The sequence below is a fragment of the Pan troglodytes genome, chromosome 21 (assembly GCF_028858775.2).
Source record: "Pan troglodytes isolate AG18354 chromosome 21, NHGRI_mPanTro3-v2.0_pri, whole genome shotgun sequence".
Taxonomy (NCBI): Eukaryota; Metazoa; Chordata; class Mammalia; order Primates; family Hominidae; genus Pan; species Pan troglodytes.
In genome coordinates, this window is record NC_072419.2 from 27,034,057 (window position 1) to 27,051,988 (window position 17,932).

The 17,932-nt window shown below is 42.2% G+C and overlaps 1 protein-coding gene across 20 annotated transcripts in view; it reads right to left on the minus strand.

Moving 5' to 3' along the window:
- RALGAPA2 (Ral GTPase activating protein catalytic subunit alpha 2) overlaps positions 1 to 17,932 on the minus strand; it is a 326,217-nt gene that overhangs the window by 116,369 nt on the left and 191,916 nt on the right. For 18 of the 20 annotated variants that reach the window (XR_001712145.4, XM_063803184.1, XM_024352228.3 and 15 more), the window contains 5 exons: positions 17,681 to 17,864; positions 9,283 to 10,054; positions 8,038 to 8,109; positions 2,195 to 2,318; positions 133 to 288 (listed from right to left, as the gene is read on the minus strand). Coding sequence is in view for 18 of the 20 variants with exons in the window: in XM_063803184.1 (XP_063659254.1) it covers positions 133 to 288; positions 2,195 to 2,318; positions 8,038 to 8,109; positions 9,283 to 10,054; positions 17,681 to 17,864 (1,308 nt within the window). In the remaining 2 variants the exon portion in view is untranslated. Of the gene's footprint in view, positions 1 to 132; positions 289 to 1,734; positions 1,958 to 2,194; positions 2,319 to 8,037; positions 8,110 to 8,509; positions 8,638 to 9,282; positions 10,055 to 17,680; positions 17,865 to 17,932 lie in introns of those variants that run through there. The other 2 variants (XR_010154291.1, XM_016937543.4) reach the window with 2 other exon arrangements.

A 17,932-nucleotide genomic window follows, 5' to 3' on the forward strand; every position in this document is an offset into this window, starting at 1 on the left:
ACCTTAATCTCAGGGTCGTAGAGTTCAGAGAAACCATCTCAGTGTGCGTTCTACCCTTGTATTTGTCTGTCCTAGGAGAGCCTCACCTACAAACCAGGGCAGCTAAGAATGGTGCCTGAGGAGACCCCTTACCTTTTTGGTGAGGGAATCATCTGAGTCTGACGGCATTCGAGTGGAAACGTGGAAAATCACTTCCACAGTTGAGGTAGCATAGTAAGGAGCCGTCTGCCCGGTGCTGCCATTGCGCTGAAGGCCACCCATGAACCCACAGTGGGTGGAGAGATCCACCTGACAAAGGTCACAAAGAAGAAAGAGTGAGGATCAAAAATGAGCTGCTCTTTCACTAAGCAGGACTGTGAATTCAGAAAAAAAAATAAATTGTTTTCGTTTTTATATCTTTCTTTCTGATTACAAACAAATGTAATACAAAGTTAGACCAGATTAAAATGTTAAAGAAATAAAAAACATTAAAAATGAAAGTGCTCTACAATCATATCAACTGAATAAAACCACTACCAAACTTTTGGTATATAATCTCTAACTTTTTTCCCACCTGTATGTATAAACGTATGTGTATATATGCATATATGTGTGTGTATACATAGGTTCCCTATTGATGGATTTTGGGGGTTTCTGCTTTTTCAAAACAGAAAGCACACTCAAAGGAGTGTTTTTCTAAGATGTTGGGTCAAAAGGTACCAATATTAAAAATATTTAGCAATCCTTGCTAAACTGCCTTTCAAAAGGGTTGAACAACCACTTTACACCACTGCCGAAAGTTTATGAGTCATAATTCAAAGTTACGGCATGAGTGTTCACTTCTTAGTGCCTTTATCCAAAATTTTTAACTTGTCATAAACTAGTATTCTTTCAGTAAAATACCTATTCTAACATATATGAAAAAAGAAATAGAAGAATCTCTTCTGTGCCAAATACAGTAAACATATACTCTCAAAACTCTAATTGATAATGTATGGCTTAAAAATATATTAAATAACAACTATATTCTATGACAAATTAGAAGTAGCCTTACTAGTGAGAACAATGATTTACTGGAAGTACAGTAACTGTTAGACTCAAACCTACTTGCCTTCTTAGTAAGGATGTCGTTTTGACTCTGATGTACTCTTACCCTGTCCCCATCCCTGCCTTAGTCCCCTTGCTAGCACTGAGCTCTCAAAGGCACCCAGAGAGTTTTTCAGAGCACAGGTACTCAAGAAACTAATAAAAAATAAGGAAATTGGCCAGGCAATCCCAGCACTTTGGGAGGCCGAGGCAGGTGAATCACGAGGTTAAGAGATCAAGACCATCGTGGCCAACATGGTGAAACACCATCTCTACTAAAAATACAAAAAGAATCAGCTGGGTGTGGCGGCGCGTGCCTGTAGTCCCAGCTACTTGGGAGGCTGAGGCAGGAGAATTGCTGGAACCCGGGAGGTGGAGGTTGCAGTGAGCCGAGATCGTGCGACTGCACTCCAGCCTGGTGAAAGAGCAAGACTCTGTCTAAGAAAAGACAAAAAAAAAAAAGAAAAAAAGAAGTAAATTATTTTAGATATGTTGATTTCCATTTTAACTACTCCTAATTCTTTCAGATTCTAGGAATTTTTTTTTTAGGTTTATGTTTTTTGGGGAAAGGTGTGTATGTGTGTATAAATGTATATATGTCTGTATGTCAGAGTACCATTTAATAAAGAAAAAATAAACTTTTTCAACATCAATCATCCTGAGATCTACCTTAGGGAAATAGGTTGATAGCTAAACCATCATGGCTATTATATTATATTTTCATTGCAACTTTTGACTTCATCCAACTCTTTCTTCATCTTTTCACCCATCAAGTCATTGACTTCTTCTTCAATTTCCATACTGTGGCCAAAGCCATTGCTTCTCTGCCCACATTTGTCTTCTCTTACTACAAACTGTCTATGGCTGGGAGAGCCCATCTGACTATTCAGTTCTGATAAAAAGCAAATGAAAAAATATTAAGAGGAAAGTTAAAGGAAAACAAAAGTTCACGTATTAAATACTGACAGGCAACTAACAGATGTCAAATCCAATAAATTCTTCAATTCCAGAACTCTATCTATGCTATATTTGAATGCAAAAGCACACGTAAAAACTTACACAATGTCTAGTTTGGACACATCTTTAAACAGTGCTGGTCAATAAACACCTACTGAATGAAATGCATTACCTCCCATCCAAGTCCAGCAACAAAGTCTTCATATGCTTGGCTTCCTCTTTCATTAGAGAGGATTGAACACTTGTCTTCTTGACCTTCAGCAATGTAAAACACTGCGATTTTGTGTGTCTCACGGCTATAAATTTTTAAATTTAAAGGAGTTAGAATTCTTATATGTAAAATTTTACTTCACTACTATTAATACCACCAGCATGACTTCTACCACTGAGCTTACATTTACTGAGAACCTGCTAGGGGTCAGTCAGTGTTCTGAGATGGTCTGACACATGGTCTCATTTATTCTTCAAAACCATGCTAAAGAGATGAGTATTATTATCACCTCCCTAGTAGAGGTGGTTGAAAGGAGGCACAGAAAGTGAAACAAAAAGCACATCCAGCAAGCAGGGGATGGGAACTGTCGCAAGGCCATCTGCTTCCTGAGACCATACCCTCAGACATAAGATACACCGACCAGAAGGCTGGGGCACACCATTTGGTAAGTTCTCTGTTTTTGGTAAAAAAAAATCTTTTAAAGTATTTCAAATACATAGAAATTGTGAATAGATCTATGTGACTGTCCATATTTAACTACACTTTAAGGCTACTGGGTGGCTCTGTGATTGGAACTATAAAATATGCCACGATTTTATGAGAAAAAGAAGATCCTTCCAAGCCAACACACTTAGGTATTTTCTTCATGAAGGGGTTTACCAACTCCTGTACTCTGACTATTCTGAGGGTGCCTGACAGGGTGGATAGCTATTTAGAGGAACCCCTTTTAGCCATATAAACCCTTCATCTGCTTGTTCCAACATAGATCTTGGATACTCTGGAATCAAATCAAGCAAAAGTGATGTGTACTTTGAAAAAAGAAGCCCTGCCATTTTCTCTTTTGCACATCTAGCATACTGCTTTGCATATAGTAGGTGTTCAGTTAAGTCTCTGTTACACTGAGCAGATATATGGTGATACATTAATAATAAATTTCTACAAATTATACCCTGGAGTAAAGCGACAAAATACCTGGGCCTATACCAAGCATTTGGTGATAGTTTAGAGATGAAACACTGTTCTTATTCAAACGGAGCTTTGATTACGAATCATTCATTCCCTAGCCCAATCATCCAAGAGTTTTGGTTTTTTTAAAGTTTCGATGTCCACTTCCAGAGCGGTTCCAACTTTCTCCTTTTTTTGCACTACATTCTGATAAATCTCATAGGAATAACTGTCAAGTTCTTAAATACAGAAATATTTTTTCTGTCAAATTTAATATTTAATTTTTTAATATTTGTTTAGTATTTCAACATTGTAATTTGATTAGATATCATATTGGTAGAACTGAGTTCCATATTTTAACAAATTATCTAAGATTTCCTTCTGTGTGAGTTATTTCTCTACTTAATAATCAGAACTAACTGATTCTCAATTAAAAAGTCATACAAATAACTGGAGGAAGAGAGTTCTCTCCTTTTACTCAGCTTATTCACTTCCCCTATGGTTTATATGCAATAAACATACTTGGAAGAAGAATTAGAAAATACAGAAAGAAAAGAGAAGAATAAAAATCACTTGCAGTTTCAACAGATAAGCAAAGAACACAGCCGTTACACCATTTTAGGATACACTTTTGCATGCACGTATGAGAAGCTACTACATTCTGTTTTACAACAGATTTTTTCACTTAAAATATCTGTGAACACTTTTTTATTGTGGTAAAATATACATATCATAAAATTCACCATTTCAACCATTTTTTTAGTGTGAACACTTTTATATCATGTGCTTCTACAACAGAGGTTTAATGATTGTAACAACATTCCATTATATTAATATGTCATAGCCCAAATCTTCATTTAGGTTGCTTTCATTTTAAAAGACATTTTCATGTTATCTTTAATATATCCTTAAAGATAATCTTTAATGTTTTTAATCTTTTCACAATATCTTTTTTTGAGATAGTCTCACTTCGTCACCCAGGCTGGAGTGCAATGGCGTGATCTCGGATCACTGCAACCTCCACCTCCTGTGTTCCAGTGATTCTCGTGCCTCAGCCGTCCCAGTAGCTGGGACTACAGGTGCATGCTACCACACACCACCACACCTGGCTAATTTTTTTTAATTATTTTTAGTAGAGACAGGGTTTCGCCATGTTGGCCAGGCTGATCTCAAACTCCTGATCTCAGGTGATCCACCTGCCTTGGCCTCCCAAAGTGTTGGCTTTATAGGGTTGAGCACCATGCCCAGCCCCAATATCTCTAATATGTCCTTAAAATAAATTTAGAAAACTTGTCCTCATGCAGCAGGAAGCCCTGAAAGTGCCACACCATTCACTGCCCTGAGCAACAGGCAGGGGACACCAATGGCGTAGAATCTAACTAGCCTATTCCAAGAGCTATAAAAATTTGGGCACTTGGATAATAACAGAAACCATAACCTATGACCTAAAAGACTGTCTCTTTCAACAAAAGTGGAGAAGTATAGTTATTCAGTTTTTATCTGAAGGTCTCTCTACATATGTAAAAACTCCTCAGCATTTAATTTTTCTTTGTTTTATAGACTTTACATACATAAAAACAGCCTCAGGTTTATCTACAATGTTTCAGTTTATTCTCTTTAAAAATCTAAGCTGTTTCCACTGCAGCTGTTCCTAAGTCCTTGAGCCCTCATTAACTCAATGTGAGAGCACAAGAGAGCTAAGCCTGAATGATGGGCTGACCAATGTGAGTGTGAGGAAAGATGACCTTTAGTTGTAAACATTCATCAAATTTCACGTTCTCCAAAATGTTAGTACCACAGAGAGCCTGCTAGGATGCAGAAGCTGTGTCTGGCCTTATTAAAGCCATGCTTTTGAAATGATAATTAGCAACATCAACAGCACTTCACATCCATAAGAAGCACACCAATGCATGAAGGAGCAGGTAATTCAGAAACACACATACATGAAATTAACAATCTTCCCTTCCTCATTAGAATGCACTGTTCTTTCTTATTAGGAATAGACCAGAATAGCTCAGTTTCCTTGTGCTGTCACATGAAAAAGCCAAAGAAAAGCATGATTTTAACATCCACCTCCCCATGTAGTGGCAAGAAGGCATTTATATCTAACAGGGAAGCCCACTGTGATTTGTATGTACATTCATCATAGCATTGACAATCTAGACCATAGCTGCAAGATAGCCTCAACTTTTCCAAAGAACATGTTAAGAAGGAACTATACGTCAAGAGCAGTGAGATAAATTGATATCAGAATTAAACAGAAATGTTCTAAATGAAAGTTGACAGACAAGGTATTTTCTTACCTGCTACCTGACCAAAATACAGGGCAGTCTAGATTTCTCATAGCTGAAGAGTCCCAGACTTATTTCTAGTTTCTTCAAAAAGAATCTTGAAAATACCCTTCACCATAAAATAAGTTGATACCCATTTGATGTCAAGAAGACACTAAATCCAGGAGTTGGGGTTTTAAGTGAAAGTTGATCAAGGGGCAGGGGACTGCCACTCAGCTATTCAAAGCCATATTTCGTTGCAACAGTATCCCAGGGAGCTAATTCAATTGTACCTCATGCAACTAAAGTGCATTAACGCTCAACAAATTGACCGCAATTACATGAAACCAAGTATTCACTTAATACTAAGAAGCCTGGAATAATTCAGCATACGCTTAAAAAGCTGAGTGTGGAACCCAAATGACTGCTTATTTAATACTGAAGGAAGGAGGGAGAGTGTGGTGAACCCCTGAGTTCTTCAGAATAAATCCCTTACAGAATTTCCATAGAGAAGTTGATCTATGTTCCTCTAGAGAAAAGGAATCACAAGAAGAATCAGGAAACGGAATACAGTGAAGGGCAAGGTGAGAAATGGCAGCTTCAGGTTTTTCATTTCTAATGACTTTAAAAAATTATTCAAATTCAAATCTTTTACTGTTTCACCTGATAAGTCAGGAAACAAAGACATTTAAAATGGCAATGGAGCTGCAGGCTTCTGGACAGAGAATGGCTCCTTTATCCAGGTAAAACTACAAATGAATATTTTAATTTTGTGTTTTTAAAAAAATGTCTGCATATTTGATACTGAAATATTTATCACTCTCCAGAGAAGAGTAAGGCCACCTAGGAAAAAAGGCCCTCATGTCCCCTTCTGCAGAGGGAATCAGGTTTGGAACAGCCATCCCGTCACATTCCCAAGACTTGGAAACATACACAAAACAGTTCATGCTTCAACATGTATGTAGCTATATGATGCAATAAGAGGCGCTCAGTGACCTGGGAGACAGGTAGGAAAGTAGAAGGGTGAAGAAGAGAAAAGAAAAAAAGAAAAGAAAAGAAAACTTATGCCCTTCTGATTCCCACAAAATGGTCAATACAAACAAATCCATCTTAATACCATATGCTTCTGAAGGATGGAAACAATACATAGCTGTGAGTAAGTTTAATATTATTTTATCTACTCAGTCCTTAGTGACATTACCAAAGGACCTTTCTGAAATATAATCTTCCAAGTGTTTAAAAGAAAATTCCAACTGGACTTTGCTAGTTGGGTTTATATCCAATTCAAGAATTCAAAACACCAAAGAAGAATCACAGTTGTGAAGGTGATATGCAAATAATAGTGACATGAACCAAGAGTTTGCTTGAAAATAAAATTTAAGCATGTGTCACTTTGGGTTTTGATCAAAACTCTAAAATAAACAATAAAACCATCACAAAGCCACTGAAACACACACAATGGTGAAAATGTTCATTCAGCAGGCTCTAACTCATCGCTGTAAGTGCAAGCAGGAGAAGCTCATGACTTAGATGAGAAACGTGACAGTGGATGAAGGATTTAATGAATGGAATAAAGAGCTCTAGTAATTTTCTGAAATTCTAAGATATGACTTTGTCAAGATAAAGCAGGGCTCTGTTATTTCCTTTCTTCCTTCTTACTTCTCAGCCAGCAACTGCACCACCCTTTAAAAACATATAGCTCAAAACAGATTTGAAAATTTTTGAGTTAACGAGTAGTAAGAAAAATGTAGTGAAAAAATATAGTGTGAAGAGTTGAAAAATAAAATTGAGGAAAACAACCTGAATTTTTAATTTGAGAGCTGACAGAATATTAGAATATTCCTACAGGGAATAAAAGTGGTTTGTTTTTTTTTTAGAGTTTTTAAAAAAACTAAAGATTAAGGAGGCAGCTTATTCTCTTCGAAACTTTGGAACATCTGTTATGTACCAAGTCCTATACTTATTCTTGACTTAGATGATTTCGGAAACACACATTCCCCAAATCAAACACTTTTCATGGTTGTGAGCTCATCTTTAGAAATGCTTCTGAGACAGTATAGAACAGGGGTGGATCTGAGTCTGGCCAGCTTTGGAGAATGAGCCTTATTAACAGAGAGTTATTAATTACAACACACTGGTTTTAACCTTTCCAACACTATGAAGCCACAAGTACAGAATGTTAGCGCCTTGATACACAACATGGATTTTGAAGTCAGACTCACTTGGCTTTAGATAATATGGTATGAGCAACCACGGGCTGTTAAACCTAGGTAAACCTTTTCTTCATCATAAGGAGGTGGTTGCAGAGATCAAATGAGAATAAATTTCTACTGGCAGCCACAAAGAAAGATAATCAAAAGTACAGATTAGGTGGGAGTGGTGACCTCTTTTTAGTGTACCAAACATGAAAGTTTATTCCTTATAGTAAAAAACACCAAAGGTATGGCATGCGCAAATGTCACCAGATGCTAGGTTACAGAATTATCCTTGGATGTCTCAGTAAGTCTATTCATTCCTGCTGTTGTATCTGTTATCCAAGAATACCCAAAGACAAACAGGAAAAAAGTGGTTTGATATACTTTCACATACCACTGGCGGGAGTCCAAATTTTTCAGCTCTCTCAATAATTTTGAATTTTTCTTCAACAGATGAAAATTCTTCCTATAAAGAAAAAAGGATGGAAGAAAAACCATGTGATTACAGAACCATTTTGCCGCTTTTCAATCAGTAATTTAATAAAAATACCTATCATCCATCCTCTACCACCTCACTCACAAAAGATTTGTGATAGAAACCTACAGAATGAACTCCATCCTCCTTAAGACATGCAAAGGTATAAAAATTCCATCAGCATCCCATTACTACCCAGTGACACAGATGGCTCTTTGGTGAGTATGTGACTTACATGCATGTGCCTGTGTGACTGTGTCTGTTTCCAGTGTCAGCTCTGCTGTGAATCCCTTTTCCCTACCTCTGTTCTTAAAAATTCCACTCCACTATCAGGGTCCAGCTCAAATCCTCCCCTTTCCACAAAGTCTTCTCCATTGCTCTGTACTTCCCATTGGATTTAATCATTACTCATGAACTCCTGTGTCATTCTATCCTTTATCAGAGTTGTATTAGGTCTATCTCCCACATCAGACCTAAGGTTAGACTGTGGCTTATTCACCTTTGTAGTTCATTTGCTTCCTGCATGAGGGCAGAAACAATAATGGACAAAGCAGTAATTAAAACACACACACTCAGCCAGGCGCAGTTGCTCACGCCTGTAATCCCAACACTTTGGGAGGCCAAGGAGGGTAAATCATGAGGTCAGTAGTTTGAGACCAGCCTGGCGAACATGGTGAAACCCCGTCTCTACTAAAAACATCAAAAAAGTCGGGCATGGTGGCAGGTGCCTGTAATCCCAGCTACTCGGGAGGATGAGGCAGGAGAATTGCTTGAACCCAAGAGGCGGAGGTTGCAGTGAGCCGAGACCATGCCACAGCACTCCAGCCCGGGCAACAGAGCAAGACTCTGTCTCAAAAAACAAAAAACAAACAACAACAACAACCCCCCCTCCACACACACACACACACACACACACACACAAATGTTTGATATCCTTTAAAATATCCAACATGTTTGGAATTCAATCTGCACACCAGTACAGCATAATTTCATTTCTAGCTTTAATTTAGTAGCAGAAAATCAGCTGCAAATGTTAAAATAAAGAAAAATCTCCCTTCTTCTCTCTTCCCCAATCTTTTCTTCTTCCCCAACCACAAACTGATAAAAAGAACAAGTACATGAAAATAATGATAAAATAACTGGAGGTCTAGCTTGGATTGTTACCTTCTGTCCCAAGAATTCATTCCCAAGTCATCAAGCAATAACCTGCAGAAATAAAAGGGTCCTCGGGGCTCCACTGGGGAGGGCTGCCCTTGGCTGGTGACTTTCATTGCAGAATCGAAGTTATGACTCTGGATATACTCATCCTCTTGAGCATTTTGGCGCAAAATGACCTCGATGATTTCCTTCTCTTGGTCATAGTTCATGCCACATGGGGGTAGGGAAGGTTCATTTAGATTTAGTTGTGATGGTAAAAGGCATTCAGGACTTGTATGGCCAATGTTTTCAAGTAATTTGTCAAGAACATCATCCCCCTCCTCAACTTGAGAAGAGTCTTTCTGAGGTCCAAATGTGTCACGATGCCAGCTCGAAATCAGAAATGAAGGATTTCTTCCATTGGGTGCTAAGCAGCCTTCCAAAGGTCCATATAAAACCTTACCATCCCAAGAGTACTTCCCTGAGATATCCCTCACAATTACTCTCACATCAGAGAGACAGCCCACTGGTGATCCCCCTACCGGTCCTTCTGTGGGTGTCTGAAGGTAGGAGATGAGGGTGCTATCATTAAATACAAACAGCTGCAGGTTTGGGCTTCTGAACACCTCAGAGGACAGCTCGGAGCCTTCCACATGGGCATTGTCATGGTTCTCGCTGACAAGGCTGTGCAGTATGGCAGGGCCCCCACTGAGGGGGTAGTGCCCCAGGTGGTTCACCAGGTGGGCCATCACCATTCGAGCAGTCAAAGGGATCAACTCCAAACTTCTTCTCTTCTTCTCTGTAAACAGCAGTAAAGAAACATAAAGAGTCAGTGGTGAATGAAGATTAAAACTCAACACCTTTTTTTTGGGTGGGGGGCAGGGGGCAGTTCCAATATGGTAGATTACAGGCTTTTAGTGTGCCTCAGCCACTTGGAAATAGCAAGATAGTGCAAAAAGATCAACTCTCTGAGCTTTAATTCAGGAAGGAAAATGGGAATCCACTGGAATCGTGAAGGATGTTCCAGATCTCAGGGAGGACAATGCAGGCAAACAGCCCTTGTGATGGCATCCAGCTGGTAAGAGTGAGTGAAGCCCCAGTACCCGAGACAGAAACAGTCTCTCTCTGTAATTTTCCCTTCCACTGGGGATCCAAGCAACCCAGGCCAAGGCAGAGAATGATGTTTCTCCCAAGCCCCAAAGCTATCTTGGGGAGAGACTTGGCGGTGCTGAGAGGAAAAGACACCAGAAAAAGCTGCAGGCATTTCCTAGATCCGGGACTGAGAGACAGGAGCACTTGCTCTGGAGTGGGGCAGGGACTTTCACAGCCAGAACTGTGGAAAGCGCACCAGCAGGAGGCACTGGAATTGCGCTCTTCTCAACTGCAGGCTTGGGGTGGGAGGAGAGAGCTGCTACAGCTAAAGTTTCTCCTGGGCAATGAGACTTGCAGCCAGGGCCAGCTTGGCAACACAGAATCAGTCTGCATGTGTCATTGCTGAGTGCACCAGGCTGCTCCCCTGAGATCATGGTGCAGCAGGGCCCTCTCTGTTCCAATCCCAGGCAGGACTCCAGGCAGTAAGTGGAAATCCTTTCCTAGACTGGCAGCCTGAGCTGCCCCAACCTTCCTGTGCACACATCATGGTATAGTAGGGCCCTCTCCACTCCATGCCTAGGCAGATCTCCAGGCATTCAGAAGACCTGCTTGAGCCATGCTACCCTTCCTGGGTATAGATTGTGGTGCAACAGGGCCCTTTCCGCTCCGCACCCAAGCAGATCTCCAGGAATTCAAAGCACCTGCTCACCCGGACTGGTAGTCTGAGCTGCTTCACCCTTTATGTAGAGATCCTGCAGCAGGGGGACCCTCTCTGCTTCACGCTTAGGCAGGTCTCCAGGCACTGAGAGCTCCTGCTTGCCTAGTTCAGCAGCCTGAGTCTCTCCATCCCTCCTCTGCCGAGATCCTGGTGCAGGGGAACCCTCTCCACTCCACACCCAGACGGATCTCCAGGTATTCGGCACACTTCCTCACCCAGATTGGTGGCCTGAGCTGCCCCACCCTTCCTGTAGAGATTATGGTACAGTGGAGCCCATTCCACTCCATGCCCCAGCAGATCTCCAAGAATTCAGAGCACCCACTCATCTGAATCAGCAGACTGAGCTAACTTGCCCTTCCTGTGCAGAGACCATGGTGAAGTGGGGTCCTCTCCACCCCATGCCCAGGCATATCTCCAGGTAGCTGCAGTGCCTGCTCATCTGGGTTACCAGCCTGAGCCACCCCACCTTTCTTGTGCAGAGACTGTAGTATAGCAGAGCCTTTTGCACTCCAAGCCCAGGCAGACTTATAGGTACCTGGAGCACCCAAACCCGCTCTCCTGATCAGGAGTTTAGGTGCCCCTCTGCCTGTGCAGAGAACTAGGAGCCAAGGAGATTTCCCAGCTCCATGTCTAGGCACACCACTGGGCACCTGATCGCTGCCCACTGGATTCTCCCTCAGCACTGCTACTTGTGCCCAACACCAGGGGAGCTGTAAATGAGCCTGTCCAGTCTGGCTCAACCCATCTTGCCCCCTGCCCACCCAGGGCTAAGCAGTGAGCTCAGACCACTGTGCATTCCATGGATCACTCCATTGCCTGAGGCAATAGAGAGCTTCTGCTGGTAAACAAGGATCAAGTATATACCTAGCCACCTTGCCCACAGCCAGCTTTTACCCATAAACACCATCTACTGGCTTGTAGGTCAAATCGCACAGCCCAATATAAAACCTGCCGACAGAAGTGCATAGGGCTATAGAAGCAAATCCAGAAGATGGCAGATTGGAGGCAGTGTTAGCATGCCTCTCCCACTGGGAAGGACAGAACAGTGTGTAGAGATTCACACTGTGAACTTTTTTCCAAGGAGCAATACAGGAACTCAACAGGAAAACTGCAAGAATCCACAGATCCTTTGAAAGACGCAGAAAGCTGAAGTCTACTCCATGAGACAGGTAAAAAACTATAAATCCTCAGAGTGTGAGTCGGGGGAGACTACCTTCAGAATACACATCCCTATGAGGGAATCTGAAAATCCAGGTCATGGGAGAAGGCCTTAACCCTACCCAGAGCTGGAACTGCTTAAGGGAGTGATGAGAAACATAAAAGTAGAAGCAGCAGCAGGAAATGCCTTGCAGGCATTCTCAGTCTCCAGCATAAACCGAGGGAAGCCATACCTGAATATATCTCACAGGGGACCTTGGGGAAGCCAGTCAACTAGCTCAGAAAGGGGTTGCAGGGTGAAAGATGCTCCTAACTGAATTTCGTGATATAATCTCAAGCAGGGATAAACTCCTTTGACCAGAACCAATGGGAGTGGGGGCGGGGGGGGGGGGCAGGGAAGTGCACTGCAGACACATCTGCCTCATGGGCAGACAGGAGGGTCACTACCCGAAAGCCAGGTGGGAAAGTTTATGGCCTGTGGCAGATCTGGGTTCTGCGTGCAGACTGCCTGGATCTAAACCTGGTGCTGCTAGTAGAACACTGAGGGAGTGAGACCTGCCTTGCCAACTGCATGGGAGCTGGGCAAGGCTTACTGCTGCCTGCTACTCTCCACTCCCATTGTGAACTCTTCTGTGCAGCAGAGGCAGTTATACTATCTCTGGAACATTACCCTGAAAACCACCCCCTGACCCTCAAAGGAGCCACGGCTGGCCCCACTCAAGGAGAGTCAGAGCACAGACCTGCTCAACCCTATCCCCACCTGTTGGTATGTATCCCTGCACCCACCTTGGTAGCTTAACACAAAGGACATAAACTTGTGGGAGCTTTACAGCCCTGCTCATTGCCTCAGAACCAGATTACTTCCCCTAGGCAATTTAGGGCAAGCTCAAACCCACAGCTAGTACTGCAGCTGGTGGTCTCTTGCAAGCACCACCTCATGGCTGCAAGCTAGCTGATGCAGCCCACTACAGCATCTACAGATGGAATAACACTGCCCAGGAAGGAGAAAATGGCTGAATGACCTCAGCTATCACCACTGCCTATAATACTCTAGCCACCAGAGGTCCTGAGCCTGTCGAAGTGAAAGTTAACTACAATTAAAGCCAGCATTCAAGAAAGCCAGCACACTAAGCATATCTATAACCAAGGAATCTCACAGAGTCTACATCACTCCCCTGCCACCTCCATCAGAGCTGGTGCTGGTACCCACTGCTGGGAGACTTGAAGAAAGGTTACATCACCGGATCACCTGCAGACATTTCCCAGCAGCAACCTGGAGTGTGGCAGCCCCACTGGGTGGCTAGACCCAGAAGAGCAATAGCAGTCACTGTAGTCTGGCTATCAAGAACTCCTATTCCTAGGGAAAGTGGGAGAGCACCACATCAAGGGAACACCCCATGGGACAAAAGAATTTGGACAGCAGGTCTTGAGTCCCACATCTTTCTGCCAGTTGGAAGTCTCCTGCAGCAGACACAATTGCAGTGCTGGGTGCAACAGGGAAAGTCTGCACCTCTAACCCAACAGGCAGGCAGCCTGCATGCTTGTGAAGGGTCGTGGAGAAGGGGTCCTTGTTCTCCACCTTGTCCACCACCATAGACACAACTGGAACTTCTCCCATGCGAATTCAGCATGAATGTACCTACAGATAGCCCTCCTGGAACAATTCACGGTGGCTGCATCCTCACAGAAGCACTCTCCAAGTTTAGGCTTGCACAAGAGGCAGAGTCACAATTCCTTTCTATATGGAACATCAACATCCCTCATCCCTACAGATGAAAAGAGGTGCCTGTCTGATGTGAACAGCTGAAACATTAGGACAGGAGTGAGGCTGGGAGGTGGGTAACTTTCTTGCTGGCCTGACAGGGGAGGTGGATTAGTTCCCACTCTTCACCCTGATAAAACTCAGTGCATCTAACTGAGAGATCCCCTAGCCACATTAATCAAGGCTGGGGCCTCAGCCCACCATTGTGTATTGTATCTAACCACCTGCTTTAGCTGCAACTGGTTTCTATCTAGGGATACTTCCCCTACTGGCCTGAAGCCTGGATCATCAAGAGAGTAAATAAAATACTGGGGGAAAATTAAACAATAAAAAAGTGCCTAACACGGGGAAATAAGATAAGCTTCAAGAGATCCTTGCCATTCCAATTCCACAGGAGACAATGAAATTGCCCACACCCCGAGTACAAAACTACTACAATCAGCATCTGAGAAAGTCAGCATACAAAGACTCTCTATAACCAAGAAACTCATGTAGAGTCTTCACCCCTAAAAGCAGCAAAATCAAATTAGGCTATAATAAACTATAAACATTAAAGCCACATCTTGAAGAGGGGGAAAAAAGAAATTAAAAAAAAAAAGTCAAATCAAGAATAAATTCAAGAACAATTTGAAGAAACAGTCTACACAAATGAGAAGGAACCAGAAAATACAGGTAATATGATAAAACAAGGTTGAAAAGATCACACTAGCTTCCTAGCAATGGATCCAAACCAAGATGAAATCTTTGAAATACCAGATAAAGCATTCAGAAGGTTGATTATTAAGCTACTCAACGAGATCCCAGAGAAAGGTGAAAACCAACATAAATAATTTTTTTTCCCCCCGAGATGGAGTCTTGCTCTGTCACCAGGCTGGAGTGCAGTGGTGCGATCATGGCTCATTGCAACCTCCGTCTCCCGGGTTCAAGCGATTCTCCTGCCTCAGCCTCCTGAGTAGCTGGGACTACAGGCACCTGCCACCATGCCCAGCTAATTTTTTGTATTTTTAGTAGAGATAAGGTTTCACCATGTTAGCCAGGATGGTCTGGATCTCCTGACCTCGTGATCCACCTGCCTTGGCCTCCCAAAGTGCTGGGATTACAGGCGTCGGCCACCACGCCCGGCCACCCTGACCAGAGATAGTTTTGTTATGGATGATGAAGCATTACATTGAGTGAAAAAAAATACCCTCAAATTTGAGCTCTTTCTTGCTTAACCTAAAATACCCACGCTATCACCTTTATTTTTCCTTTTCACTTTCTATATGATGTATCCGCTTGGCAAGGACGTGCACACCAATATATTTTTAAGCATCTTGCCTATTTGCTTAGTTAATATGTCAGTGAATTTTAAAAACTCCTTTGTCAGAGAGGTTTAAGCAATTATTTTTAGTACTTTAGAACTATCTTGGGAATGTTTCCCAAAGAGTATTGTACACTGAAAGAAAAATGGTGCCAGAATTTAAATGTATATTTTTAGGTTTTCCCTTTTTCAATAACCTATTTATCTTCTGCTATTTTTAAGTGACAACTCATAATAAATGGTGAACCTATTTTAGGGATAGCCATGTTTTGGGGATATACTCATGTGGATGAGTATAAATTGATGACTTTAGGAAAAAACAAGTTAATTTTATTATAAGACATATGAACTTACAGTAGGGAACAACGAAATAGATTAAGAGTTGTTTCAATTACTTAATAAAAATAATTTATCATTGTGGGGGAAAAAGTAAAGCAGACATTGCAGTTAACAGACAGTGGAGCTCCAGAAATAAACAATTAAATGATTAAATAAATGGAGAACAAATCAAGAGAACAACATGAAAATGAACCATGTACCATCCACCACCAACACAACTCAAAACAAGAGTGTTAAGTCTACTCCACGTCAAAACTTTCAGAGTAAATAATGCATTTTAGGAACTTGATCATTAAATCTTAGGTTCAAATTCCACCTCCCTTACTTCTGACTTGTACACACCCCTGGGAATATCCCTTAACCTCAGTTTGCTCATCTACAAAATGCAGCTAAAATCAGGACTGCTAGATTTGAAGCCCTTGCTCATGACTGTCACCCCCAGTCCTGTCTTTTTCATCCTCATCTCACCTTCCCCTTCATGTCAGCTTGAACCTTGCTCCAGACTCTGTAGTGCTGCAAGCATACCCCTGGACCTTTGTCCTCCCTCACCCAGCCACTGCCTGCTGTGTCCTTCCTCCTTCCACTAAGGGCCTCACAAAAGGAGTCTGACTCAGGGATCTGACTGTCACTGCACAGGTCACCTGCTCATGTTATCTGGCTGGACCCACCACTCTGGTGAAAGTGCTCTGGCAAAACCTACCACCAAACACCTAGTTGGGAAATATAACAGCTCCTGTTTCATTCTCACCTTCCCTAAGCTTTCTGAAGCAACTAGCACTGGTGACCTTTCTCAACTTCTTATTTGCTTTCTTCCTTGACTTGCTAGAAATGACTCTTTCTTGGTCCTCTTTCCACTTCCCTGACTTTGCTTTCCTGGTGACATTCCCTCACTCTGCTGTCCTTAAGGATGTTTCTGCCCACAAGGTTCTAGTCTTGGGCCTAGGTTTTTAACTTGTGAAGTCCATACAATTTTCATGGATGATCTAACACTTCACACCTACATCTCTTTAATTTTTTTTTTTTTAAGATAGAGTCTCACTCTGTCGCTCAAGCTAGAGTGCAGTGGCGCTGATCACAGCAGCCTTGACCTCACAGACTCAAGTGGTCCTGTGCTCAAGTGATCTGCTCGCCTTGGCCTCCCAAAGTGACGGGATTACAGGTGGGAGCCATCATGCTTGGCCTTCTTCTAATTTTTAGTGTTGAGACAACTGAAGATTCACATGCAGTTGTAAGCAGTAATACAGAGAGACCTCAAATACCCTTCATCTCAGGGTAACATCTTGCATACCTATAGGACAATATCACAGTCAGGAAATTGACATTGATAATAATCCATCTGTATTACTCAGTGTTCACCAGTTTTACATGCATGCATTTGTGTGTGTGTGTGTGTTTGGTTCTATGCAATTTTATCATATGTATAGACAATATACCCACATTCTACTCCCATTCCAAGGCCCAAAGCTGGGCTCTTATCATTCTGGGGAGAGGGGTGCTTAAGTAAGAAATACAGCAGGCTCTAAGTCCTGACAATCCCTATATGCTCTGAAATGGACTCTCTGCTATGAGCAGAGCAAATCTAAAACTGTAGCAAGTAAATTTCCATCTCTTTTTATGATGCTCTCCTAACTTGGAACAATCTATGAGCTCCTTTCAACACCTGCCCACCCTGCTAAGTCTGGCTTAAGTCCTTCTTCATGGAAAGCCCTCATGGTGCTACCAGTCCACAGTGAGTCCTTCTGGACTTCACTGTGTGTTTTCCATTAGATGTAAAGCTCCTTGAGGATAGAAAATGAGCCTTTTTTGTGAGTTCCATGGATTTGAGACATACCTGTCTTCAATAATACAAAAACCATTTGAACTACTAAAATGGGAAAACAGAGGAGAAAAAAAGAAGAAACAAGGAAGGCAGAATTTGCCATCACAGAGGACTCCAGGAACTAGGATTTCAACTTCAACAACTAGATTAAAAAAAAAAATAGTAGAGCAAGCATGGCTAAAGGCTAAATCCTTCCTTTTCCTTCCCACAAGATTTCATACCTGAAAGAATACTCACCCTCTTCAACAGTCAGCAGGTTACCCAATTCTGCTGATGAATGATACTGGACTGGCTCAGAGCTCTTCACATTTGCCAGTGGCAGGAAGGGGTCATAATCCGTGGATGACAAGTCAGCCAGGGTCAGTATGTAGTGACTCTGTTGGGTGTATGTGCTTGAGCCACACACACAGCAGTGCAAAACCTGTGAAAACAGAGGCCATGTGCACCACGGATGCTACTCACCGCGTGTCCCCTGACAATCTGTCAAAC